The following is a 21,130-nucleotide window of genomic DNA, read 5'->3' as shown; positions in this document are numbered from 1 at the left end:
GTTGTCTTTTCTTAATTGAAAAACAAAAGTAGTATATTTTTTTTCTCATTTGCGTGTCATTTAGCTTCCTTTTATTGGCTCTGCATGCTCTTCAGACAGAGGTGGAAAAAAAAAACGCAGTTGGGGCTCAGTAGAAGAGATGATCTGCCTGGAGCGGATGGTTCTCTGGAGTCAACCCTCATCGATTAAACACAGCAGAGCTTGTGCAATGCCTGTGTCTCTGAGCCCACTTAGTGATGACTCCTGTGCTCTCCAGAGGACAGAGGTACGTGCACATTGTGAGAGGAGCACTGTGCTTATTGACTGTGCTTCGGACACTTCGACACCGCTGGACTATTGCTGAAGTCTTTACTAACTGGCATTTTGGCATAGAAATGCACCAGATATGTAAAAACAGAGAGGAAGAGTGATTTTGCCCACCCAATAATAAAAAGAACTTTTAATGTTAATTCCCAAAGACTTTCAACAATTAAGTTTAAAATATCTCTCAAGACTGAGGGCTCTTCTTGGAAATCAATTCTACAATCCACTAGGCCCTCCCTGCTCATCAAGACAGACAGGAAGGAAGAAAAAGGAGGAACTGAACCCCAAGAGGAGCAGTGGAAAAGGATTTTTAAGAAGTCACATTTCCACTCGCAGATTTACGCCACCCCCTCAGTCAGTCTAGAGGATGCACAGCTTATTAGGGTGAGGTTACTTTTAGAACAAGCACCACGTTGCTCAAAAAGGCAAAAGCATCAAATCCCAGAGTCCATGGGCAATCATTCCTCTCCACACAGCCAAACATCGAAACACAGGTGTGAACCACAGGGGCTTGTGTGAGAAGGGGAGTTTAAAGCAGGACCAGTCACTTTGTGAAATCTTAGGTAATTAAAACCACAGGGGGGAAAAAAGGGAGAGAGAAAGAAAAAAGCAACTTGGGGGAATTAAACACTACTTTACACTTGTGCATGAAAAAACCCAGCAAAACCTCGCAACAGAAAGGCTCCCCATAAGAGCCCCCCAAAGTGCAATGAGAGCACTGAATTTGCCCCAAAGTTTCACAAACCTCAAACGTAAGTAAACCTCCCAGGGTTTCTCAGAGAATCTATCCAGTGAATTATGCAAGTGCTTTCTGTGTCACTACTGGCACATGAAATATAATTTTCCTCTCCTCCATCCTTCACTCCTCATCCTTGAGGGTTCCATTGGTTGTATCCTGGCCCAACAGTAGTCAATGGGTGTTTTGTTACTGACTTCAGCAGAATCAGGATTTGGCACAGATAGCTGCAGGACCAAAATAAAAAGGTCTTTTATGCCAACTGGGTTCAACTGGCAAGACAAGGGCCAGAACCTCTGAGCTAACAGAGGCAGGTTGAGTTGCTGTGAGGTATTTCAGGGCTGCTGGATCCATCCTGAGGGACTACCTGAACTTGTAACCAGTCTCCACAACTTCACAGTATCTGTTCCCTAGAGCTAGGGAGGCAAACCAGTAAATCTCTGTCTCGCTGTCCCTGTTTCCACATCCCCAAGGCCATAGCAGAGAGAGAGAATGGACACATCTGTAGAAGACCCCAGGGGCTCACCCACCACAGAACGATGCTCCTCAGACTGCAGGATCCTGGCAAAGCAGAGCAAACCTGCCCCAGCAGGTGGGAGCACAGACACATGAGAGCACTGGCACCCTCCTTCCATTCAAAATTACAAAGCAAAAGCAGAGGGGAAGGCCAGTATAAACCTGGCAGCTTCTCCCAGCCTTGCTCAAAACAAGGGGGAAAGCTGAACAGCCCAGGTGTCCAGGTTTAACCCCGGGGCTGGAGAGGATAAGGACCATGGGCTTTGAGAGGCGACAGGCGCAGCTCGATGGAAATCACCCCTCCTTGGGGATTTCATCTGCTGACACCGGAGTGTTTAAAGCCTGGCACGGCAGCATCCCCGGGAGCTGGGACAGCCTGTTCCATGCAGAGCTGCACGGCCACGCTCCCTGCGCTGCAGCTGGCCTGCAGGGTGTGTGCCGACCAGTTGGGAGGAGGGGTAGTGGTGGTGTTCTTTTTTTTTTTTTTTCCCTTTTTTTTTTTTTTTCCTCCCCTTCAAGGCTGCTTCTAGGGATCTGATGCACTTTCTACTTGTTGGAGTGTAGTGCATCCATGTTGCCTGGCTGGAGAAGACTCCCGACAATGCTGCCTGGTAAGAATTGTGTCTCCATGGCACATGTGAGTTAGGAAACAAATCCCACAACCCCTGAAAAGAGGTAGAGGGAATGGAGCTGTGCAGGGGTTTCTGTCCTCTCCAGAGCCAGTGCTCAGACATTCTGCATTTACAAGGTTTGTTTTCCCTGACACATTTTACATTAATTCTGGCTGCCCTTTTTTTTTTTTTTTTTAACTGAGTGAGGTTTAATAAGCACTTACAAAACTTGCCTTTAGAGTATATAAAAAATTGGCCTCCTGGGTAGCTCTGTGCTTCCAGAGAGTACAGGGGATTGTTTTTATGTTTGCAAGTCTTCACTGCAAGGCTGTCAGTGCCAGCAGTAACTGCAAGTGGCAGGTATTTCTCACACATATTTTACAGGGACCTAACTCTTTCCCATCTCCTCTAGTGGATGGGTAAACCTCAGCTCTTCCAGAAGAAACAGAGAGGCAAGTAAAGCTCCCAAGCACCCCACTCGTGCATTTAGCAAGAAAGTCAGCTTCTCCCTCCCTACAGAAGCACAGCCTTAGTCCCCTGCTTCACCTCTGAGTGAAGACTGAGTGAAGAGCAGTTAGCAAGCTGAGTGACAGAGGTCTTTTCTACTCCCCAGTTAAAATAAAAATAAGAAGGAAAACCCCAGTGGGTGACTCTCAGAGGCTAATCTAAGTAGGACTTACTTAGGGACTGTGAAAGGAAACCTCTGGCAAACAGGAGACAACAGAGGAGGCTCAGACTCTCATTTGAGAAGCATCTGAAGTCGTGCAGCTCTCATGGGGTTTGCCTTTGATACTCAGAGCCTGGAGTCCCCAGCTCCCCGAAGGAGTGTCCATGTTAATCAGAAAGTAAGGTGAAGCCTTCCCTAGCAAATAAGCAATGCAATTATAAAGCCAGTCAATAGTGTAACGCCAGCCAACGTGTTCCAGCGATATTTTGAAACTGTAATCTGATCCTACTGTTTCCATCCTCGTGCCTTGCCTGCTCTCCCTTGTTGCATACTGTACTATTTGAGGCCCAGAGGGCAAAGCAAGCTCTTGCTGTTTGTTCACGATCAGAAACTGCGTTTGGAGCGAGAGCTCTGTGCGCGCCGCCCACACCACTTTCTTGAGAGTTTCTTAAACTCGCAGCCCGCCGGAGCCCTGCTAGAAGGATCTCTGCAAAACAACCAAAAACACAAACCCCGCTTCTGCCTTCAGTTTCCAGCTCCTTTCCACCGCGCTAAAAAAAGGCAAAGCCGCAGTCCAAGGCAATCTCTGACTCTGCAGTGTGTTAAGCCTTGCAGGAAACATATGCTTCTATTAAATTGGAAACAGTTTCTAATGCTGTCAGTTTGCTAAATGTAACATGTTCCCCTGGAAGAAGTGGAGCAGTTTTAATGTTTTTGACTAACTGCACACATCCAAACACAGTACGTCTGATAAAGCTGGAATGGGCTCCAATAAATATAGCTTAGAATAAATTACTGCCTCATTAAGTAATTGTTTGGAAAAAGGACAGCAGGTTTTCTAGATTATAGCCATGTTATTAAGGGTGTTTATAATATTAGGAATTCTATCAGGGTAGCAGAAGTTAATGCAAGTTTAAATCAGAGGCGCACTTGTTAGCTTGTTAAAGCATTAAAGATTGCCCTGGCAGAACCAGAAGGTGGACAAGACTGCACAGGTTCAGTGCAGGGAAAGCCAGCAAGGCACACTGCAAACCACTGCGAGGCTGAAGGCAAGAGCAAAAGCCCTGAGCAACTCTGACAATTCCTTTCCAGTATGAAGCAAGAGGAGGATATACCTGTGTAGCACATCAGGGTTAAAAAACACTTATTCAAAATGGGCTTTATTCACGTAGGGGAAGGCAGTTGTCTCTCCTGGAAAAAAATAGAACAGGTTTGGACTGCCCAGCAGAACTGATTCCTGTCTCAATGATCTCAAAGCCATCATGTCAGTTCTCACATGTTGTGCTTCAGACAGGACTTCCCATGTGCTTCCTTATAAAACAGAGCCCAGAAGACGCAAGCAAGCCCCCAACCTGCCCTTGTTTGGTCTCGCCCTTAACTGGAAGCTTTAGGAAACACACTGTCTATAATTGCCAAGGCTGCCACAGCCCTTCACAGGCCTGGTGCAGCCACAGCCCTGCTGACCACCAACCACCCGCTTTGAGCCACATCAGGGTGGAGGAGTCCCCCCTTCCCACTGCCAAATCTCCTTTCTATCCTTCCCCGGAATGGCTGCACACACCCTCTACTCACAGCAGTGCCCAAGACACAGCAGGACTTTCCTCCCTGGGGCTCAGTTTAGCTGGGGCTCTATGCTTCAGAGAGCCACCAGAGAGAGCCAGGCTGAGGCTGTTTTGAAATTTGGGTCTCCATGTGGCAGCGTTAAGGAAGCAGCCAGGCCTGCCAAGCGTGAATGGAGTTCTGTCGTGCTGTGAACACACGGGCTCAGCACTCTGCTGTGGGTATCAAAAGCTCAGGGAGCTGCTTTACACACCTGGGCATCAGCAGCAGGAAATCAGAGCTGCAGTAAAGCAAACCAGGCACAGCACCAGGCCAGATCTTCTGACTTTACTACATGATTAGCTGATTATTCAGCAGACTCTGCTTGTTGTCACCCAAAAAATATGCGAGGGTTTCTACACACAAGCCTCCCTGAGATCGGCCAAGCAGCTCTTCCTGCTCCACACCACTGTTTCTTCCCACAGATGCAGCACTCTGGCCCTCCTTGCATGGAAGCATGAGATGCTGGTCCCACAGGCAGGACCACGACACCATGAATTCCCGTGTCAGTGGGCAAGGAGCCTCACTGGAGCTGGTGCTGGCAGATCCAGAGCCATCATCTCTTCAAGAGGTGCAGCAGCAGCAATTAAGATGGCTGTGTACTGCTCTGGGGTCCAATTCAGCCAAGGCTGCCTTCCATCCCTTCCCACTGCAGAGCCAGCAGGCACCAGCACAGCACAACTGCTGTCTAAAAAGAGACACCTCACTTGTAAATGAAATTCAAAACAATCCAAAAGAGCTCGAGCAGCCACCAGAAAGTGACACAGGCTGGGAAACACACACGAGCACTCCCTTTTCACTACTAAAATTACACGCCTGTAATGACAAGATGCTACTGGTCAGGCTCTAAGGGAGAATGATGAAACAGCCAGCCTGGCCATGCATCCCTCCTCCCCTGCACCGGCGCACGGAACAATGGATCACGGCAACGCTGTGGTGTATTGTACAAGACATCTCTATTGGCATGCACGTGGCTCAGGCTGCCTGGTATTTTTAGTGTATGTAGGGACTGAGCATTGCAGCCCATCTCCACTGGACCTGTGTCATTCCTGCAAAGGTTAATGAGAATTGTGTGTGCACCCGAGAGAGATGAGACCCCTTCGTGTGTAATGAGGGAGAGAGTTTTTCTCACCTGTGTATAATTACTTTGTTTGAATCCTATCATAGCATCTTTTCCCCAAAGGAATCTTGTTTTTCCCCCTTTGTCATAGACCCCTAATAAACACATGGAGGGGGGAAAAAAATCCCCACACTACTGAAAGAACTGAATGGTTTGCCAAAAAGTAGGTTATTGCTTTGAAAACAGTGTTGAATAAATTATCACAGTCAAACTGAAAAGCAGCGAATGGCAGGAGGGAAGAGGAGAAAGGAAAAGAAAACCTCTGAAGAAACAGACACTGCAAATGCGCCATACAAATCCCAGCAATGATAAGTCATTTTAGTTTCTGGCCTGCAGATTTTATTTGCTAACCAGTTTCACACTACTGAGAGTTAGAGGAGGAGAAAGGAAAGGTGTTTTCCTGGCATTTTTAAAGTAGCTGGAACCGCACATGAGCTGCTTTCAACATTTTTGCTTAAATAAAATTAACACAACCCTGCAAACAAACACATTCCATTAAAAAAGAACCCACTCGCCCTGCAAGTTTCTCTTAAAGAGGTGAAAAACTTGTTGGCCATTTCTCCACCACCAGTGAAAACAAAACACAAAAAAGGTAGTTAAAATTTGACATGAAAGTTTGCCAAGATGGTCTTAAATGATGTTGGACAAGATGATAACTGCTGGCCTTTCAGTCCAGTGTACTAAAGCTCATGCATTTGTTGAAATACAGCATGGTTCCATGTCCTACAAAGGAGCCTTCTGAAAACTGATTAAAGGGAACTTTGGCCAGCCTCAAATTATTCTCAACCTGTAATGGCTATGAGTTAGAGAGGAAAGAGATTCCATTTTTCATGGCACCTGCTTGATTTCACTGTAAAAACTACTACACCGAAGTGATATTCTTTAAAACAGCCACCATGGGATCCACATCACTTCTATTTGGAACAATGAACATTGAAGCATTTTCAAGTAAGTCATTTAAACTTAGATGAAGAGACCCTTTCAACAGCGTATTTTGACAACATGTATTAAATCTGTATTTTGAAGCATGCTTAGGACAGATTAATCAACACAGAACAAAGAAACTTAACCACAAACGAAGACTTTGGAAATTGTGAGTGGAAAATAGAGAAGGAGAACAGCTCGGGAAACGGAATGTCCTAAACTTCATTTCATATTCAGTCAGGCACAACCCATTCACCTCACCCAAGATAGTATTACACTGATTTTCCCCACAATTAAAAAGAAAAGTCCTTGTCCAAGCACACATGTATCACGTGTGTCCCCCAGCCAAGCAAGGGGAAGCAGAGCAGCAACAGGAAGCTTGTCACTGTGTGTCACACACACACAAAATATCCTCTCTCTCCTATTCATTCACAAGCTATTTGTGGAACACTTTAGTTAGGGGAGGAAAGTGGAAGGGTTGTTTAGAACAGCCAGTTTCACCAAGCAGATGGAACAGGAGGGGGTAAAGGGGAGCCAGATCCCAGGAAGGTAACCCAAGCAGGTTACTGCACCCCTGGGACAGCCAGCATGGGCAAAATCCCTGTTTAGGACAGCAGCTCAGGCTCCTAAAGCATGAGACATGACCTGCAGCAAATCAGGCCATGCCAAAAGTGCTGAAATAGAGTGGCTCGTCTCACACAAGAGCAGTGAGAAGGCAAAATGTTACTACCACTGCTCAAAAAAAACCCACTGTGGTTTGCACACAAACGCCAGTCTCCTATCTTGATGAAATGTATATTTGAAAAAGATGCAAATGACATGCCTGCACGTGGATGTGTACCTACTAAAGGCTTTTTTCCAGGGCAGAAAGAGTGCCTGCAAAAACACATGAAAAGTAAAGTTTGTGGAGGCACCGGAAGACGATGATGATGTATTTCTGAATTAGGATTTAAAACTTCATTTTGCAGCTACCTGAAGTTAAGACAAAGCTGCCTTGAGGCATCTCAAACTAGTCAGACCTGCTATAGCAGTTGCACCGTCTGCTTCAAATATGCCCTCCACGCTCCTTTCAACCTCCACCCCAACATATATCCGCATAGTTTACCTCCAATCATGGGTGGTTCTTGCTATAGAGCAGTTCACTCAACCTTATTGCCTGCCTGGCACGACAGGAGGGGTTTTTTAAGACTAATGTTACAGGCTGCTATAAGAAACTGTATGAAATCAGCCAATAATTGTCACATTTCCATTAAAGGCGAGTGTGGCTCGAACAGTACAAGGGTTTCTGGGGTGGAGTGGAAAATCTGGGATCAAGAAAACAGTTTTAATTGTTACATCTGAGGAAGTATTAGAAAATGTAGATCTTTCCACCAATTCAGGGTTCCTTGAAAAAGGGAACTTCTTTTTTCTGCTACTTCCATATACTGCCCACTTTTCAAATTAACATTAAAAGAAAGCAACCCACGTTTGAACTTTTCTCCCTGTATTCTACTATATTAAGAATACAATTTTTATTTTAACTTCACTGGAAGCAAACTGTCAGATGAAATCCAATACATCTTACTAGTGTGAAAGCAAAAAACAGGTTTTGGCTCTTAAAAACTACACAGACTGAGACTCATGTTGTTCAGTGCCACTTAAAACTCAATTCCAGAGCGATATTAAGGAAAAATTCCTCTTTAAAGCCACTGGTACCCAAAACACTGATGTTATCCAGGTTGGGAACTTCAGAGGTTCTATGGCAACACCTGTGATGTCGTGTACTGAGCCAAGAAGGGTACCAAACCTGGCCACAGTGGTCTGAGCTAGCCTGATGCAGGATTCTGAGCATGGTTTTCATTTCACTGCACCAGCCCAAATCCACAGTCACTCTGATGTGGTGGTGGCTGCTGTCTCACCTGAGCTAGATGAGCCTCCTCCCTCAAAGAAGGGACATGAGAAAATCAAAAACTTGCTCTCTGGTGACTTGACAGTTTCTTCAGCCCGTTCAAGCCTTACTGCTCCTAGTCACAGCTTAAAGCCATTTCTGAAGACCAGTGAGGCTGTTCCCAATGCCCCTGGAGACTGCCCCAACTTTCCCTTGGAAATGCCCCTCGAATCGGGTCTTCCCCACCCCAAAAATCCCCTTTGAGCTGGAGGAATGTCCCAGCCAGTGCATCTTTGCAGCTCATCCTGGCCACTTGGCAGTGACACTCAGCATCTGAGATGTTCATCGGTGAGGCAAACGTGGCACTGCAGTTTCTATTCTGCTCAGTGGCACACAGTTTCATACCCACACAGCCAAGAGACAGAGGGCAGGGACCCTGCTGTGACACACAGGCCTGTTTCTCCCACTAAACCTCTGCTGTCTCCCTGCCACACGTTTGCTTTGGACTTCAGTTTGGGCTTGACTTCAGCAGATCCAAGAGCAATATTAGTACAGTACATTTATGGGGCTTGCTTTCCCCACTCGTGTTGAAAAGCCAAGCATTGTTATCTTATTTTTGTTATAGTGTTTGCATTGGTAATGCTGAACAAACCTGAAGCCTCCACTACAGCAAACACAAAAAATTACTCTGTTTATAAAAGAATTAAAGAACTAATGCATGGTGAGGGTCTCCCTGTTTATAGAAAACAGGCACCTCCTCATGACAGCAGTTTCTCTGACTGATGGAAGCTTAGAAATCAAAAGAAATGGCAGAAAACATGCAATTATATACCCCTGAAGAAAATGAGCCCCGTGCTCTGATTGGCAAATTTCATCTTCCACAAACCATTAATTAGCAAAAGATTCATCAAGACTAAAGATCTGTGCTTAGTGCCAACCTGCTTACATTGAAGCTGGACCTTGCTCTCTCCTTTGAAACACTCCTGATCTTTGGACTTGGTAACTGAAAGCTGCTGTTTCTGGCACTGATTTGTGTGCATGTTAAGGAACCACTGCAACTGGAGCTGTCTCCTTGTGAGCCACTTACACCACAAAGCTGAGTTAAAAGAAGGTGTCTCTCTTGCTACCAGGCCCTTATAAGAAGTAGATCACCAGAAGACTACTTACACTTTCAAAGTACTGCATTCTCCTTGTTTGACAGATTACACTTTAAGATGTTACATAAAAGCAAAAATAGTCACAAGTACTTTGGATCACCTGTCTAGTGTTAGCACTGCCAGAGATGAACTGTGCCAGGAGTGCTTTACATCAGTGTGAAAAAAGTCAGAGTTCCTCAAAAAAAAAAAAATGTTTCCCAATGAAATATTTATTGAAAAAAACAAAAGCAGCTTGTGTGAATGATGGCAAAATCCTTCAAACTAGATATTACATAAAATCTGCTGTACTTCATGGAAGCTAAAAAAATAAATTTTGAATATGAAATTTGAGGGTTTCCTTGCTATTAGGACATTATCTCAAAGTCCTTGATGCCTCTCAGGCAGACAAGTGGAGCACTTGGAATATTTACGTTATTATTTCCACTGTGAAGCTCATTATTTCATCTTTCCCATAAAAAAGAGCAGGTGTATAAAGGAATACAATTACATCACTTAATAAATCAGCACCTACAGATGCATTTAATGCTCTTTAAGACTGCTTCATCTACAGACAAAACCTGAAGGACCTATGGCTATCAAGTTTCTTTTTGTTTGTTTTCAATCCGCTTCAGAGAAAAAGAAATCAGCTTGACACAAAAATCAAAGCAGTGCTTTAATATGCACAAAGTCTAGCTTCATTCGTTAGCAGTCCAATCCAGTTCCTGCAGAAAAGGAGTGGGTGGTTTCTGCTACCAACTTAAATGGAAGCAGGATCAGTCACGAGAGGAGGAATATCTGGAGCTGTTACATTGGATGCTGCAACACTTGCCTGAACAATGGAACTATTCCGAAGGACATGCTCTCGGATACCTGTCCAGGAGCACAGACTGCTAATCCTCCTCCTATCTCTACCACTGGTTCATTATGTTAAATCACAGTCCAAAGATACCATCTTATTATGTAAAAATGCGTGCATTTTAACTTCAGCCAGAAAGGGCTACTTTCAATTTACCCTGCTAAATCAGTTGGCTAATTTCTAAAGTGATCATTTTAAAGAAAACACAATTCATTTTTATAGATTGTTTTACCATGTGAAAGCTTCCTGTGCCCTTTAGATGCAAACTGAGGTGCCTCTGTCTATTTTGTACCCTGCGAGAAGTCCATAAGACACTGGAACCTTCACTCGTGCAGGTGCACGCCTAAAATTATCAGAATAAAAAAAAGGCAGAAAGCATTGTTTCAACTCACACACACAGCAAGTGTTTACTCATTTGAGAGGCACAAGTGTAAAACTGGTGTTTGGGGCAGCCAAGCCCCCTCCCACTGTTGTTTGAGCAACACTACATCCTACAGTGGCCAAATCCAGCACCCACTGACAGCAGCGAGAGTCAGCCTGATGACTGCACCAGGCACCAGATGAAAAAACCTGGACTTTCCTGCTCCCGAGAGCCTTGGATCAGTCTGAGCACACGCCGCCACACGCAACAGCTCTGGCGTGCTGCGCCGAAGTTGGGATAAAGAAGCTGACAGACCACCCCCCCTCCCTCCCCCGATGGAGATAAAAATGGGCAGATTCGCTTTATTTTACACCAGCAGCTGACCAACAGCTGTAAATCAGCCACCAAGGGGCCCACTGGACAGCACACAACCCCCTCCATAGATTTGCAACAAAAGTGGCCCTGGGCTTTCCGGCTGTGTTTCACAAAATGCAAGAAATGACAGCAGGTAACTGTACTCCTATTTTCATGTCTAAGAAGAACTTATTTTTCCACATCCTGATGTGAGTAAAGCAGCCAACGCTCTGAATCAAAGTAGCATCGCAAAAAGGATCTTTTTTTCAAGCGTTCATCCGCCCTGGAGAAAACCCTAATAAATCCATTTTTCTGCCATCGCTTCCAAAAGATGAACCACCTTACTCACAAAAGCCCCCCAGACGCCTGTTTCTCCGCGCTGGCGGTGCTCCCAAGGAAGACCCATGCGCGCTATTGCTCAGGGAAAAGACAGGCTAATCCCCTGCCCTAACACCAACCCTGAAAAGGGCCAGGCAGCGGGGCCAGCCGGGTCCTGCCCAGCCATATGTCAGCTTTGCTACAGCCGAGTGAAAGTCTCCCCCAGGCCCTTTTAACCCTCCCGACACTACGGCGCGCACTTTTCGGGGTTCCCCGAAGCCCCGGCTCCTAGTGGGAGAGCGGAGCGAGGCTGCAGCTCCAGGGGCTCCCCGGCGCACACGCGAACTTACCGGGGTGGCGCGGCTTTCTCGGCGTCGGAGGGAGCCCGGCTCCGGAGAGCGCAAGCGGCCGCGCTAGCGGGGCCGGCGCAGCCACCTCGATAAAAAAGTATATTCCGGCTACCAGCACCTGCTTCGGCTCGGGATCCCCCCGCATCGGCGGGGGAAGGGGCGTATTTTAAGGTCAACTCCGCCGCTCTCCCTCCTCTGCTCATCTCACCGCGAACCCCCCCCCGGAGGAGAGGGGGAGGATCCCCGCCCCGGGCTGCTCTGCCCGGGCACCAATTTAAAGGTAGAGATAAAACAAGCCCCGATGACTCGCAAAGCCGGAGGGGGTGGGGGGGTTTCACCGCCCCCTGCCCTCCACCCCCCCCGATGCCCTCAGCCCCCCAGCCCCACTCACCACATGCAGCTCCACCTGAGAACTAAAGCATGGAGAGGGGGAGGTCGGAAACTCTCGCCCTAGAGCAGCTCCATATGTCGCTCCTCGCCGCGCCGCTCCGGGGAGGGGCCGGGTGGGATGCGGAGGAGGAGGAAAGGAGGAGGAGGAAAAGAGGAGGAGGAGGAGGCAGGAGCAGGCGGCGTGAGGATTTAAGCCTCCGCTCTGCCCCAGCGGCTGCGATCACGCAGCATTATACAATGGAGGAGGAGGAGAAGAAGGAGGAGAAGGAGGAGGCACCACCAGCCCCGGCTCCCAGCACTTGCCGCCAGCACTGACGACAGGGGCGGCTCCGGCGAGCTCCTCACCCTCCGGCCCGCGTCAAAGCTCCGCCTCGGCCCCGGCCTTCCTCCCCCGCCCCCCCAGCCCCCGCTGCTGCCGCTCCTCCTCCTCCTCCTCCCCCGCTCCGGCTCCCCGCGCTGCCCACGCGTGCCCCGGCCCCGGGCGGGCGGCACGGCCCCCGCAGCCGCCGCGGCTTCCCCGGGGAGCGCCGGGCCGCCACAAAGGCGGGTGCCAGCGAGCCCCGACCGCAAATATGACAAGTATCCCTGCTATCCGGTGCCGGGGACCCGGCCGGGACAGGGGGCTCGGCCAGCCCTGCTCTCCGCGCGGCGTTGGCTCCGGGTTGTTCCCGGTACAAGCCAAAATTCTGCCCCCGCACCTCCGGTCAGCCGGCCGAGCAGAGCGGGGGCGAGGGGGAGATGGTGAGAAAGCCCCGAACGCTCCCGGTTGCCCCCCGCCCCGGGACCTCACCTGGGAGCCGAGGGAGGCGGCGGCCCCCGTCCGTGGAATCCTCGCTGCTAATTTGGGCTGTGCAGATACCACCGAAGCGCAAAAATGAGGCCAAACGGAGATGTTCGAGCGCGCGAAGACTGGGGGGAAGGAGGGAAGCGCTCGGCACCAGGCGCTATCTGGAAAGAAGACGATTATTTTAAGTCACCTCGATGACTGTGTTTCGAAAGGGGCTGTAATCCCAGCCGCCGCTGCTAAAGGCGATTCAAACACCTTACAGTTTTGGCTGTAACCCCAGCAGGCATCTCGGATCGTTCTGGCCTTTCATGTTCCACTAAACCGGTTGTACTTCGGGACAATAAAGCTTTAAGACCTAATATAAAGGCGATTATTAGTCGTTAATATCACGACTCGTTTAGGCATTATGCTCAAAACGGTCTGTAATGATTTGCGATCAATCAAGATGATGGTCTTGCTAAGATACTCAGTTCCATTTTCAGTTAGAAAACCGAAAAGAAGGATACTTTTAGAAGAAATGTTTCCTTACCCTGGAAACTGTACCTGACAAAAATGCACAAAGGAAAACCAGCACCAAACAATTAAAATAGCGAATCTGCCAAAATAAAAGGAGATTAAGTGCTGATTTTATGGATTCTTAAAATTGTAATTGAGAAGGCCCCATCTAACTGATGTTTAAACACCAGGACTGGCACTTGAGCACTCTGCTGAACTCACTAAAAAGGGAGGAAAAGGCATCAGATCTAAAAACCAATGTTTTATTTTACCGGTTTGGAGGCCTCAGCCCACCCTTCCCTTTCCACCCGTGCTATCAGCCATTCCTTTGAGGAGATCCAAGCTCTCTCATCCCGTATCTGTGGCAGAGGGTTAGACTTAAACCAATCTGCAAAGCAATTCACAAACCGTTTACTAGATTTTGACGAGTGATTCGCAAATTGCCCAGGAGCTGGCAGACATTAAAACCAGAATTTCCCTGGCTGGATACTTTCCAACAGCAAGGCACTGAGATTTGGTCCTTCTGCCTGGGGAAACAAGTCTCTTCCTGAAATTACCAGTGTCATAATAAAAATCACTAAATAAAAAGAAAAGGTTCATTTTCTTTAGGGCCTGAGTGATACCTGTTCAGTGGGCTTGTGCTATTCAAAAGCTACACAGAATATCTTTTCGACTGGGTTGTTGGGGGTTTTTTTGCCTGCCAGATTCACTGAATTCCAGGGCCCCATTCCGCCCTCCTTTACACCAGATTTGTAACACAGCGGGATCTGGCCTTGCGCAATTGCGCCGTGGATGCGCCCAGCCGAGCAGCGCCTGCCTTCCGGAGCTCAAAGTCCACGGCAGGTTTACAGTCCCTGTGCCTGGGTGTGTGCACGCTATCACTGGCACCAGAGGCAGAACCACAAACATTTGCTAAATAAGCAGCTGGGCTCCAGCCCGATATGCACAGCCCTGATCTTGCCGTGTTACGCTCGGCAGTAAAAAGCCTGAGCCTGTATCTTCTGAGTTTTAAACGCTTCTGACTCTGCTCGGTTGCTCCAATTTTACACCAGCAAAAGAAAAAGCTCACCGCCCCTTCTGTTTCCTACTGTAACTCTCCCGAGTCTTTCTTGGCAGGAGTTTACAATCACGCTGTAACTCAGATTGTTCCTCCCAACACAACTAGTACAACCTGCATCCACACTCAGAAGCACTCCCAGCTGAGCATAGGTCACGATACGAATCGATATGAATAGAGCTCCTTCCTGTGCTTCGTGCACAGCAGAGGCTCCAGCGCGGCGGGATGAGGTTGGGCTCCGCAAGGAGAATAATCCCGCTGCCGACTGCTCCTCACATGGCCTCACACCTGATTCAGAGAGACCTTTCTGGCCACGAAATTCTGCTCTGCAGCTCTGGAGCAGCCTGATCAGAAGGTGTCTGCAAGACCCAAACGCAGTTTGCCCAAACCTGTCAGTAAGTATGGAGAAGCAGCCTGCAACGGAGCCACAAAATGCTGGACTAGGAAGTGTGTTGGCAGAGGTTTCCAGAGCCTACAGGAGCAGGAGGGGAGAAACTGAGCGTCTGCAAGGAGGAGCCACCCAAAATGCATCCCATTTCAGAGCCATGGGCTTCCCAGGGAGCAGTATCACAGATTTAGTTGTGCAGCTGTAGCCTTGACACAGGTCCTTGAGGTGCTCACACATGAAGATGACATGCTAAAAGAGAAGGAATGGAGCTGTGCCTTTCTGCAGCAGTACTGGCCTGACGTGGGCTACAGGCATAGTCTAAGTGCAGCCCTGTCTTTGAGCAAGGATGGCCAAAGCCAGTCAGATTGAGGCCAGGTCTCATGAAGATCCTGCAAATACCACTCTGCATTGAAGATAAATAAATGAGCAAGATAATAAATGAACAAACAGAAATCAAAAGCTGCAAAGATTGGGAAGGGGGAAACAGACACTGGACTTCATAAGTCAATTAATTAGAAACACTACAGACTGCCAGGTAATCTGCCTATCAACACATTTGCTAATTAGGAAAGAGTGGCAAAGTTTGGTGTTCTGGAATGTTGGCACACCTTGCATTTTTCAAAAAAAGAGAGAGTGAACTGCTTCCCACGTTTCTAATTACATCCTTGGCCTTTCCCTTTCTGATTGCAATACACATGAATACTACGAAATTTCATGAGATACTTGTACAACACAACTTCATTTCCTCCCAGGATGTCTTTCCTTTGGTGCATGCAGGAGCTGGCAGGCAAACACCTAATACTGACCCCAGAGCAGACAACTTTTTGCAAATAAAGACCCCCTCAGCACTGGCAACTTGGGAAAAGCCAAACAAAGGGCCTGCCTACAGCCAGAGCTGCCTGTTCCACTCGAGCAGCACTCCTCATCTAGCAGTGTGGCTCTCCTGGGTAAGAAGGCACACTGCAAGCAAAGGCACAATTAAACACTGCTCACCCCTCGCGCCGTCTCTGCTCAGGCTCAATACTGACTGCCCAGAGTTGGGCCCTGGGCTCAGCCACAAATTAAAACAAGCTCCTCAATAAAAAATTTGGGGTGCTGCCTCACTGCAGTCTGCACCTGTACAGGAGCAGGGAGGGAGCTGCACCTGGGAGCTGGGCTGCTCTCCTTGGGATTTCAGTGGCTTTTTTTCGTTTTTTGCTGGTGCAACTCTTCCACTCTAACAAGGCTGCCCCATGTGTCGCAAGGCAAAGAAGTCGGTGAAAACCAAAGGAAGGAATGCTCCACCCCTTCTCACTCCAATTTTAGCTCTTTTCCCCCCCTTTCACTTTCTGCTTTAGTTCATATTTTTCTCCTTTAATGTTTTTGTGGCAGTAGGAGAAACACCGTTCCCTAGAATGCATAATATGCTTAATTATCATTCTCGGTTAGTTCTCTAGGAAAAAAAAAACCCTACAGGAGAAATCAGTTTAATTAATGAGTATGACCAAATGCAGCCTTAGTTCTAATGCAGTGTCATATATTATATGTCCAGTTGGGCAGTTGATCTTCTTTGGGTAAAATGAACAGCGATGCAAAAAACCAGGGAGCTCATGAATCAATATTCTGAGTGCAACTAACCTCTTTTGTATAGTTATTCTAAGCCTTCCTACAGATTTTGATGACAGAGTCGGTTCCCAAATACTGCTTTTGGCTTTGGTAACACAGGATCAGGCCTGTACAGTCTAGTAATAGAAAGCTACTGCTTGGCAGTACCAAGGGTTGTGCCACATGGTAAATTCATTAAGTAATTAAGGAAAAAAACCCAACCCTTAACTCCAAGATAGCTCTCAAATAATCATCCCCAATAAAAAATCCCCAGTGTTTGTGAATGACAGGAGTAGCAAGGTTTCATCTGAAAGTAAGATTTGGTGATTTAGATGCTTTTCAGAAGGGCTACTATTCACATACTAAATTATTAAGGAAATATTATGGAACAGGATTATCAGGAAAGAAAAAAAAATGCAGTGTGCATTAGCTGGCTTAGTCAGAGGAGGTTTTGCTGCATTCCTCATGCACGGAGATGACTCCCTCCCTCTGTAATTCCCTGTGCACTCCCAGTCCTCTAGAGACTGTTGGTGTGCATCATCCTTGCTCCAGCTGAAAGACTGTCCTCTGACTGAGGTTCAGGCTGCCTACTATTGCTGTGTATTCCTCACATCTTTCTGCCTTTTGATAAAAATCTGTGTTCTTTCCCAAATCCCATGCAGGCTGCATCCCCTGCAAGATGTGTTTGTTCCTGGCCCAGGCCAGACTGTTCACACCAGCACTGCCTGTTCAGCACACATGCTCCTAAAGCAGTCTCTCCTTTCCAATCCTGCTTCTTGTGACACAGGGAATTGTACTCTGCATTGAGCTGAGTTTTAAACAATTTTAGGCTGCTTTTCTTTCCCTGTCAGTGCTCGCTCTGCAGGCTATACCAAAAGCACAAGTCATTCTTTTCTGGAACACTTGGTTACTTTTTTGAAGAGAGGCTACGCTGATGTCCTGATATTCATCTCACACCAGGGCCAGTGGATCAAGAGGGAAAAAATATCTGCAGATAAAACCAAAGCCTCTGTTTTACAGCTGAGGAGGGAATACTTCTAATCAAGAAAAAACACAGAAACGGTGGGGGAAAATAGAGAGATGGCCAGTCTGCAGGCCTAATTAACCACTGGTGTAAACAGATGTCGCTGCAAATCAAGCCAGAAGACTTCGGGCCACCCACCGGTCTTGAGCACAAACCCAACACGAGCCTGAAAACCTTAACAACGTGGGGCTGTCAAACATGCAAGCCACACACACGTCAGCACAAAGGTCACCACCATGTCCCCAGTGCTGAGGGACCACCTGCTCCTTGCTCACCAGGGGAGAGCAGCTCTACTGCTCACGCTTACCCTGAGCACTGCACACACTACAGCCCTTTCCTGAAGCAAAGCTACTCCGACAAAGCTCTCCATGGAGCCACATGTTTCTGGAGCACACATGCCCCCCACACTCGTTTTAAGCATTCTTGAAACCTGAAAGAGGCCTGGCTGTATAGGAATATGTTTAGCACTGCTCATCCCTGCTGAGATGCCAAGGGCTTGACAGACCAAACAGGGCTACCAGTGGGGTGACCAAAGGCTTCTAGAAGTGGATGTTCCTGCTCAGATTCGTTGCATTCAAGCATTGTACAACAGTTACAACGAATTTGAGGCTGGGAAGGCACAATCAAAATGGTGCTGTGGCTACACTGTGGATGTAGGATGCTGCACAGCACTGCAGTATGTTATGCAGGACTTACAACCATGTCACTGGAGTTTAATGTGGTTGTGCTCAGATGCATTACCAGAAAAAAAAAAATAACCAAAAGAAAAAAAAAAACCAAGCCAAACCAACAACAAGCTATTTCAAGCCTTATTTATATGAAAACATGAGTTAATACAGCGACATCCAAATGAATGCACCCACCTATAGCTGCTTCTGCTGGCTGGAATACAACCTGTAGAGCTTATTAATGCTCCTACGCAGTTTTGGGGACTTGGGCCTGTTGTTTAAAACTAGTTTCTGCAGCTTCTTAGAACCTCTAGATTCAAAGAATGCTTACCACGGCAGGCATTTTCAAAGTAATTCAAATTTGCAATGATAAATCGTTCCTCTGACTGTCCCAGGTGCAAAATTCTATACAGACGATGTTTATCTGTACTCCTTTCAGACAAAGGTTTGTGAGGGTCTAATTTTAAGTAAACAGTGAGTGACCTACACCACTTCTTTGAAAAAAAAAAAAAAGCAAAAAGCCAAAACCAACAAACCCCAATAAAACAGAAGTTGAATCTGCAGGGCCAAATTTAGAAGAGGAAGAAAAAAAAAAAAAAAAAAAAAGGAGCTGGCAGAAAACCTAGCACAAGAACATCAAATGTAGCAGCATTAACTCCCACTGTCATTCTGTTCCTCTACAAATAATTGAAGATCATATAGAACTGAACTCATTGAGTCAATGAGTGCAGTGAATGCACAAGTCTTTCTGTTTTAACCCTTCACAAAATGGGTGGCTCCTTAGATTACGTGCAAAGAGGAGATTAAAAAAAATTAAAAAAAAAAAGACTGAATGAGTACATCAGATGCTTTTAGTGACTATGCCTGTGGTAATGATTCATTTTGTCTTTCTACATTCCCTAGTGCTAGCACAGCTAAGAGTCAGCAGAAGATCATACTGTATATGCAGGTAAACAGACTGTGGGTGATGTCTGCATTTCTTAACTCTACCTAAAACCACCCCGTAAACGTCAGAAAAGCATTTCATCTTTCTGGAGAAAAAGGGAACTGCACAAATTAATTTAGGTTCTCCTTTAACCTTTTTTTATGTTCTTCCACTTTAAAGGAAGCGGTTCATTTATGGTGACCATTAGCCAAAGACTAAGGGAGGTTTACACCTAATTAGTATTCCCACGCAAGGATGAAACACTAAATCACTGTAAACCCACCCAACATTTAGGTTCTACTATCAGGACAAAGAAAAAAAGCTGAAAATCCACCATTTATCATCTCAGCCCGTCTTCCTCTTCCTTTCACACCTCTTAATGCTCTCTTTCTTCCTCCCACAGTGGCTCTGAGGTGCTAATGTCCCTGAAATGTGGCTGGGGTCTGGAAGATGGGAGAGGCAGCTCTCCTGTCTGGTCACGCCCATGTGACATAGTAGGTGTGGGCATTTGCAGAGGTGCAAAAGAAAACAGTAGGGAAAAAATAAAAAGAAGAAAAGGAGACGTTGTGAGCAGGGATGGCATGGAGCTAGGGAAGAAGATGCTGTATGTGACATACATCTCACTAAAGCCAGTTTTCTGTGACAGCCATAAGGAGGTTGCTCAAACAGTAATAATTCTCCCCTTTTTATTTTTATTTTAGCCTTGGTGAGGGGGCAAGACAGAGACATGATTGGAGTACAGAGGGGAACAAGTCAAGGGAAAGGAGCAGACCCAAGAAACAAGGAGGTGGAGCTGCATTCCCTTTGATGGTGCTGCTGCTGAGTTCAGGGTCTTCCTTTGTTTGACCACTGGACAGCAGAGAAGAAAATAACACGAGGTGTATCACTGAGGCGTTCCCTGCTTCTTCTTCCAGCCACAAACTTTCCCAGCACAGATGGGATGGACAGAAGGCTCCCCAACCCCTCTCTCTCACAGAGATCCACTTTCCTACAGAGGTTCAACTTCACAAAGCAGTTTCTGTCAGATTCATTTGTAAGAAGGAAAAGTGCAAACGCCTGAGCCATAACTCCTGTCTGCAGAGCAAAGTACCTGCCCACCCAGAGCAGCCAGCCCAGGTACTGCAGAGAAAGGCACCAGACCTTCTGAGAGAGCTGGGCAGAAAGAGGCTCCCTCTGCTCACTGAGTGAAGCCAGCCAAGCCAAGGAGGGATGATTGTCCATCTGCTATCACTCATGCCCCAGTGCATTTTCTAATCATCCACACCCAGGGGACATTCCTAGTGTAATTCCTGCTAAGTAAATAAGTCATAATAAATCCCACTTACTATGCTTGCTTACCTACTACCTACAGTAGAGTTAACCTTCATCTTAAATCTTCTTCTTCTTTTTTTCCTCTCTGGATATGTTCTGCTAACTTTCCTTTACTCTTGCTGGATGTTCAGCCCTTGCCACAAATACAAAAGAAGTTAAGCAGATGTCAATGTGCTGATAATTTGACTCCACACACATACCTAAATACTATTCCCAAACAGGTCAGCATTCAAAAACCTCTTTTTGCTGGCAGGGCTCTTCAAAGGAAACTCCTCTGAGCAGCTGAGAAAGTGCAAGTGCCCCCTCCTTACTCTCATTGTGGGGTTCATAGAAAAAGCTGCCCCCAAGAACACTGGTGCATTATTCCTGCCAGAAAAAAGGGAGGCCTGGCATTTGATGGGTTTGTTTTGGTTTAAAAACCAGAACAACATAAACCAGATCACCTCTGTTGGAGAAACGTTGTCTTCCATGAGATGTTCAGGTGAAAGACCACAGCCTCCCAAGATCTTTCTGCTAGCTGCTTTCTGATGTGGGCAGAACAATGAGAAGGAAATGCATTTGTTGTTTTGAACTTTACTTCCTTTCATTTAGTGAAGATTCCCCTTAAATAAATGGAAGTGGGGGGATCTTGGAATAAGCCTTAGCAAGTTTTAATCACACTTTTTCTTCTTGCAAGCGAGCCGTCATTCAGTAGCTAGGTGGTTCTAAATAAAGAACTCTAGTCAACAACAGGAAATAACTCCCACAGAAAAAAAAGGGCAGAATACAAACTTGCAGCAACTC

The 21,130-nt window shown here is 46.8% G+C and overlaps 1 protein-coding gene across 7 annotated transcripts in view; it reads right to left on the bottom strand.

Annotated features, from left to right (window-relative positions):
• SERTAD2 (SERTA domain containing 2) overlaps positions 1-21,130 on the bottom strand; it is a 78,654-nt gene that overhangs the window by 9,177 nt on the left and 48,347 nt on the right. For 2 of the 7 annotated variants that reach the window (XM_085054310.1, XM_085054312.1), the window contains exon 2: positions 12,899-13,056. The exons of 1 other annotated variant lie outside the window; for it this stretch is intronic. Coding sequence is in view for 1 of the 6 variants with exons in the window: in XM_085054308.1 (XP_084910434.1) it covers positions 11,719-11,921 (203 nt within the window). In the remaining 5 variants the exon portion in view is untranslated. Of the gene's footprint in view, positions 1-11,718; positions 11,976-12,109; positions 12,481-12,898; positions 13,233-21,130 lie in introns of those variants that run through there. 4 more of the 7 variants (XM_085054311.1, XM_085054314.1, XM_085054309.1 and 1 more) reach the window with 4 other exon arrangements.

Source organism: Lichenostomus cassidix, chromosome 3 (assembly GCF_008360975.1).
Source record: "Lichenostomus cassidix isolate B80296 chromosome 3, HeHo_3.0, whole genome shotgun sequence".
Taxonomy (NCBI): Eukaryota; Metazoa; Chordata; class Aves; order Passeriformes; family Meliphagidae; genus Lichenostomus; species Lichenostomus cassidix.
The sequence above is the reverse complement of the archived record's forward strand: the minus strand, read 5'-3'. Positions and strand labels throughout refer to the sequence as shown.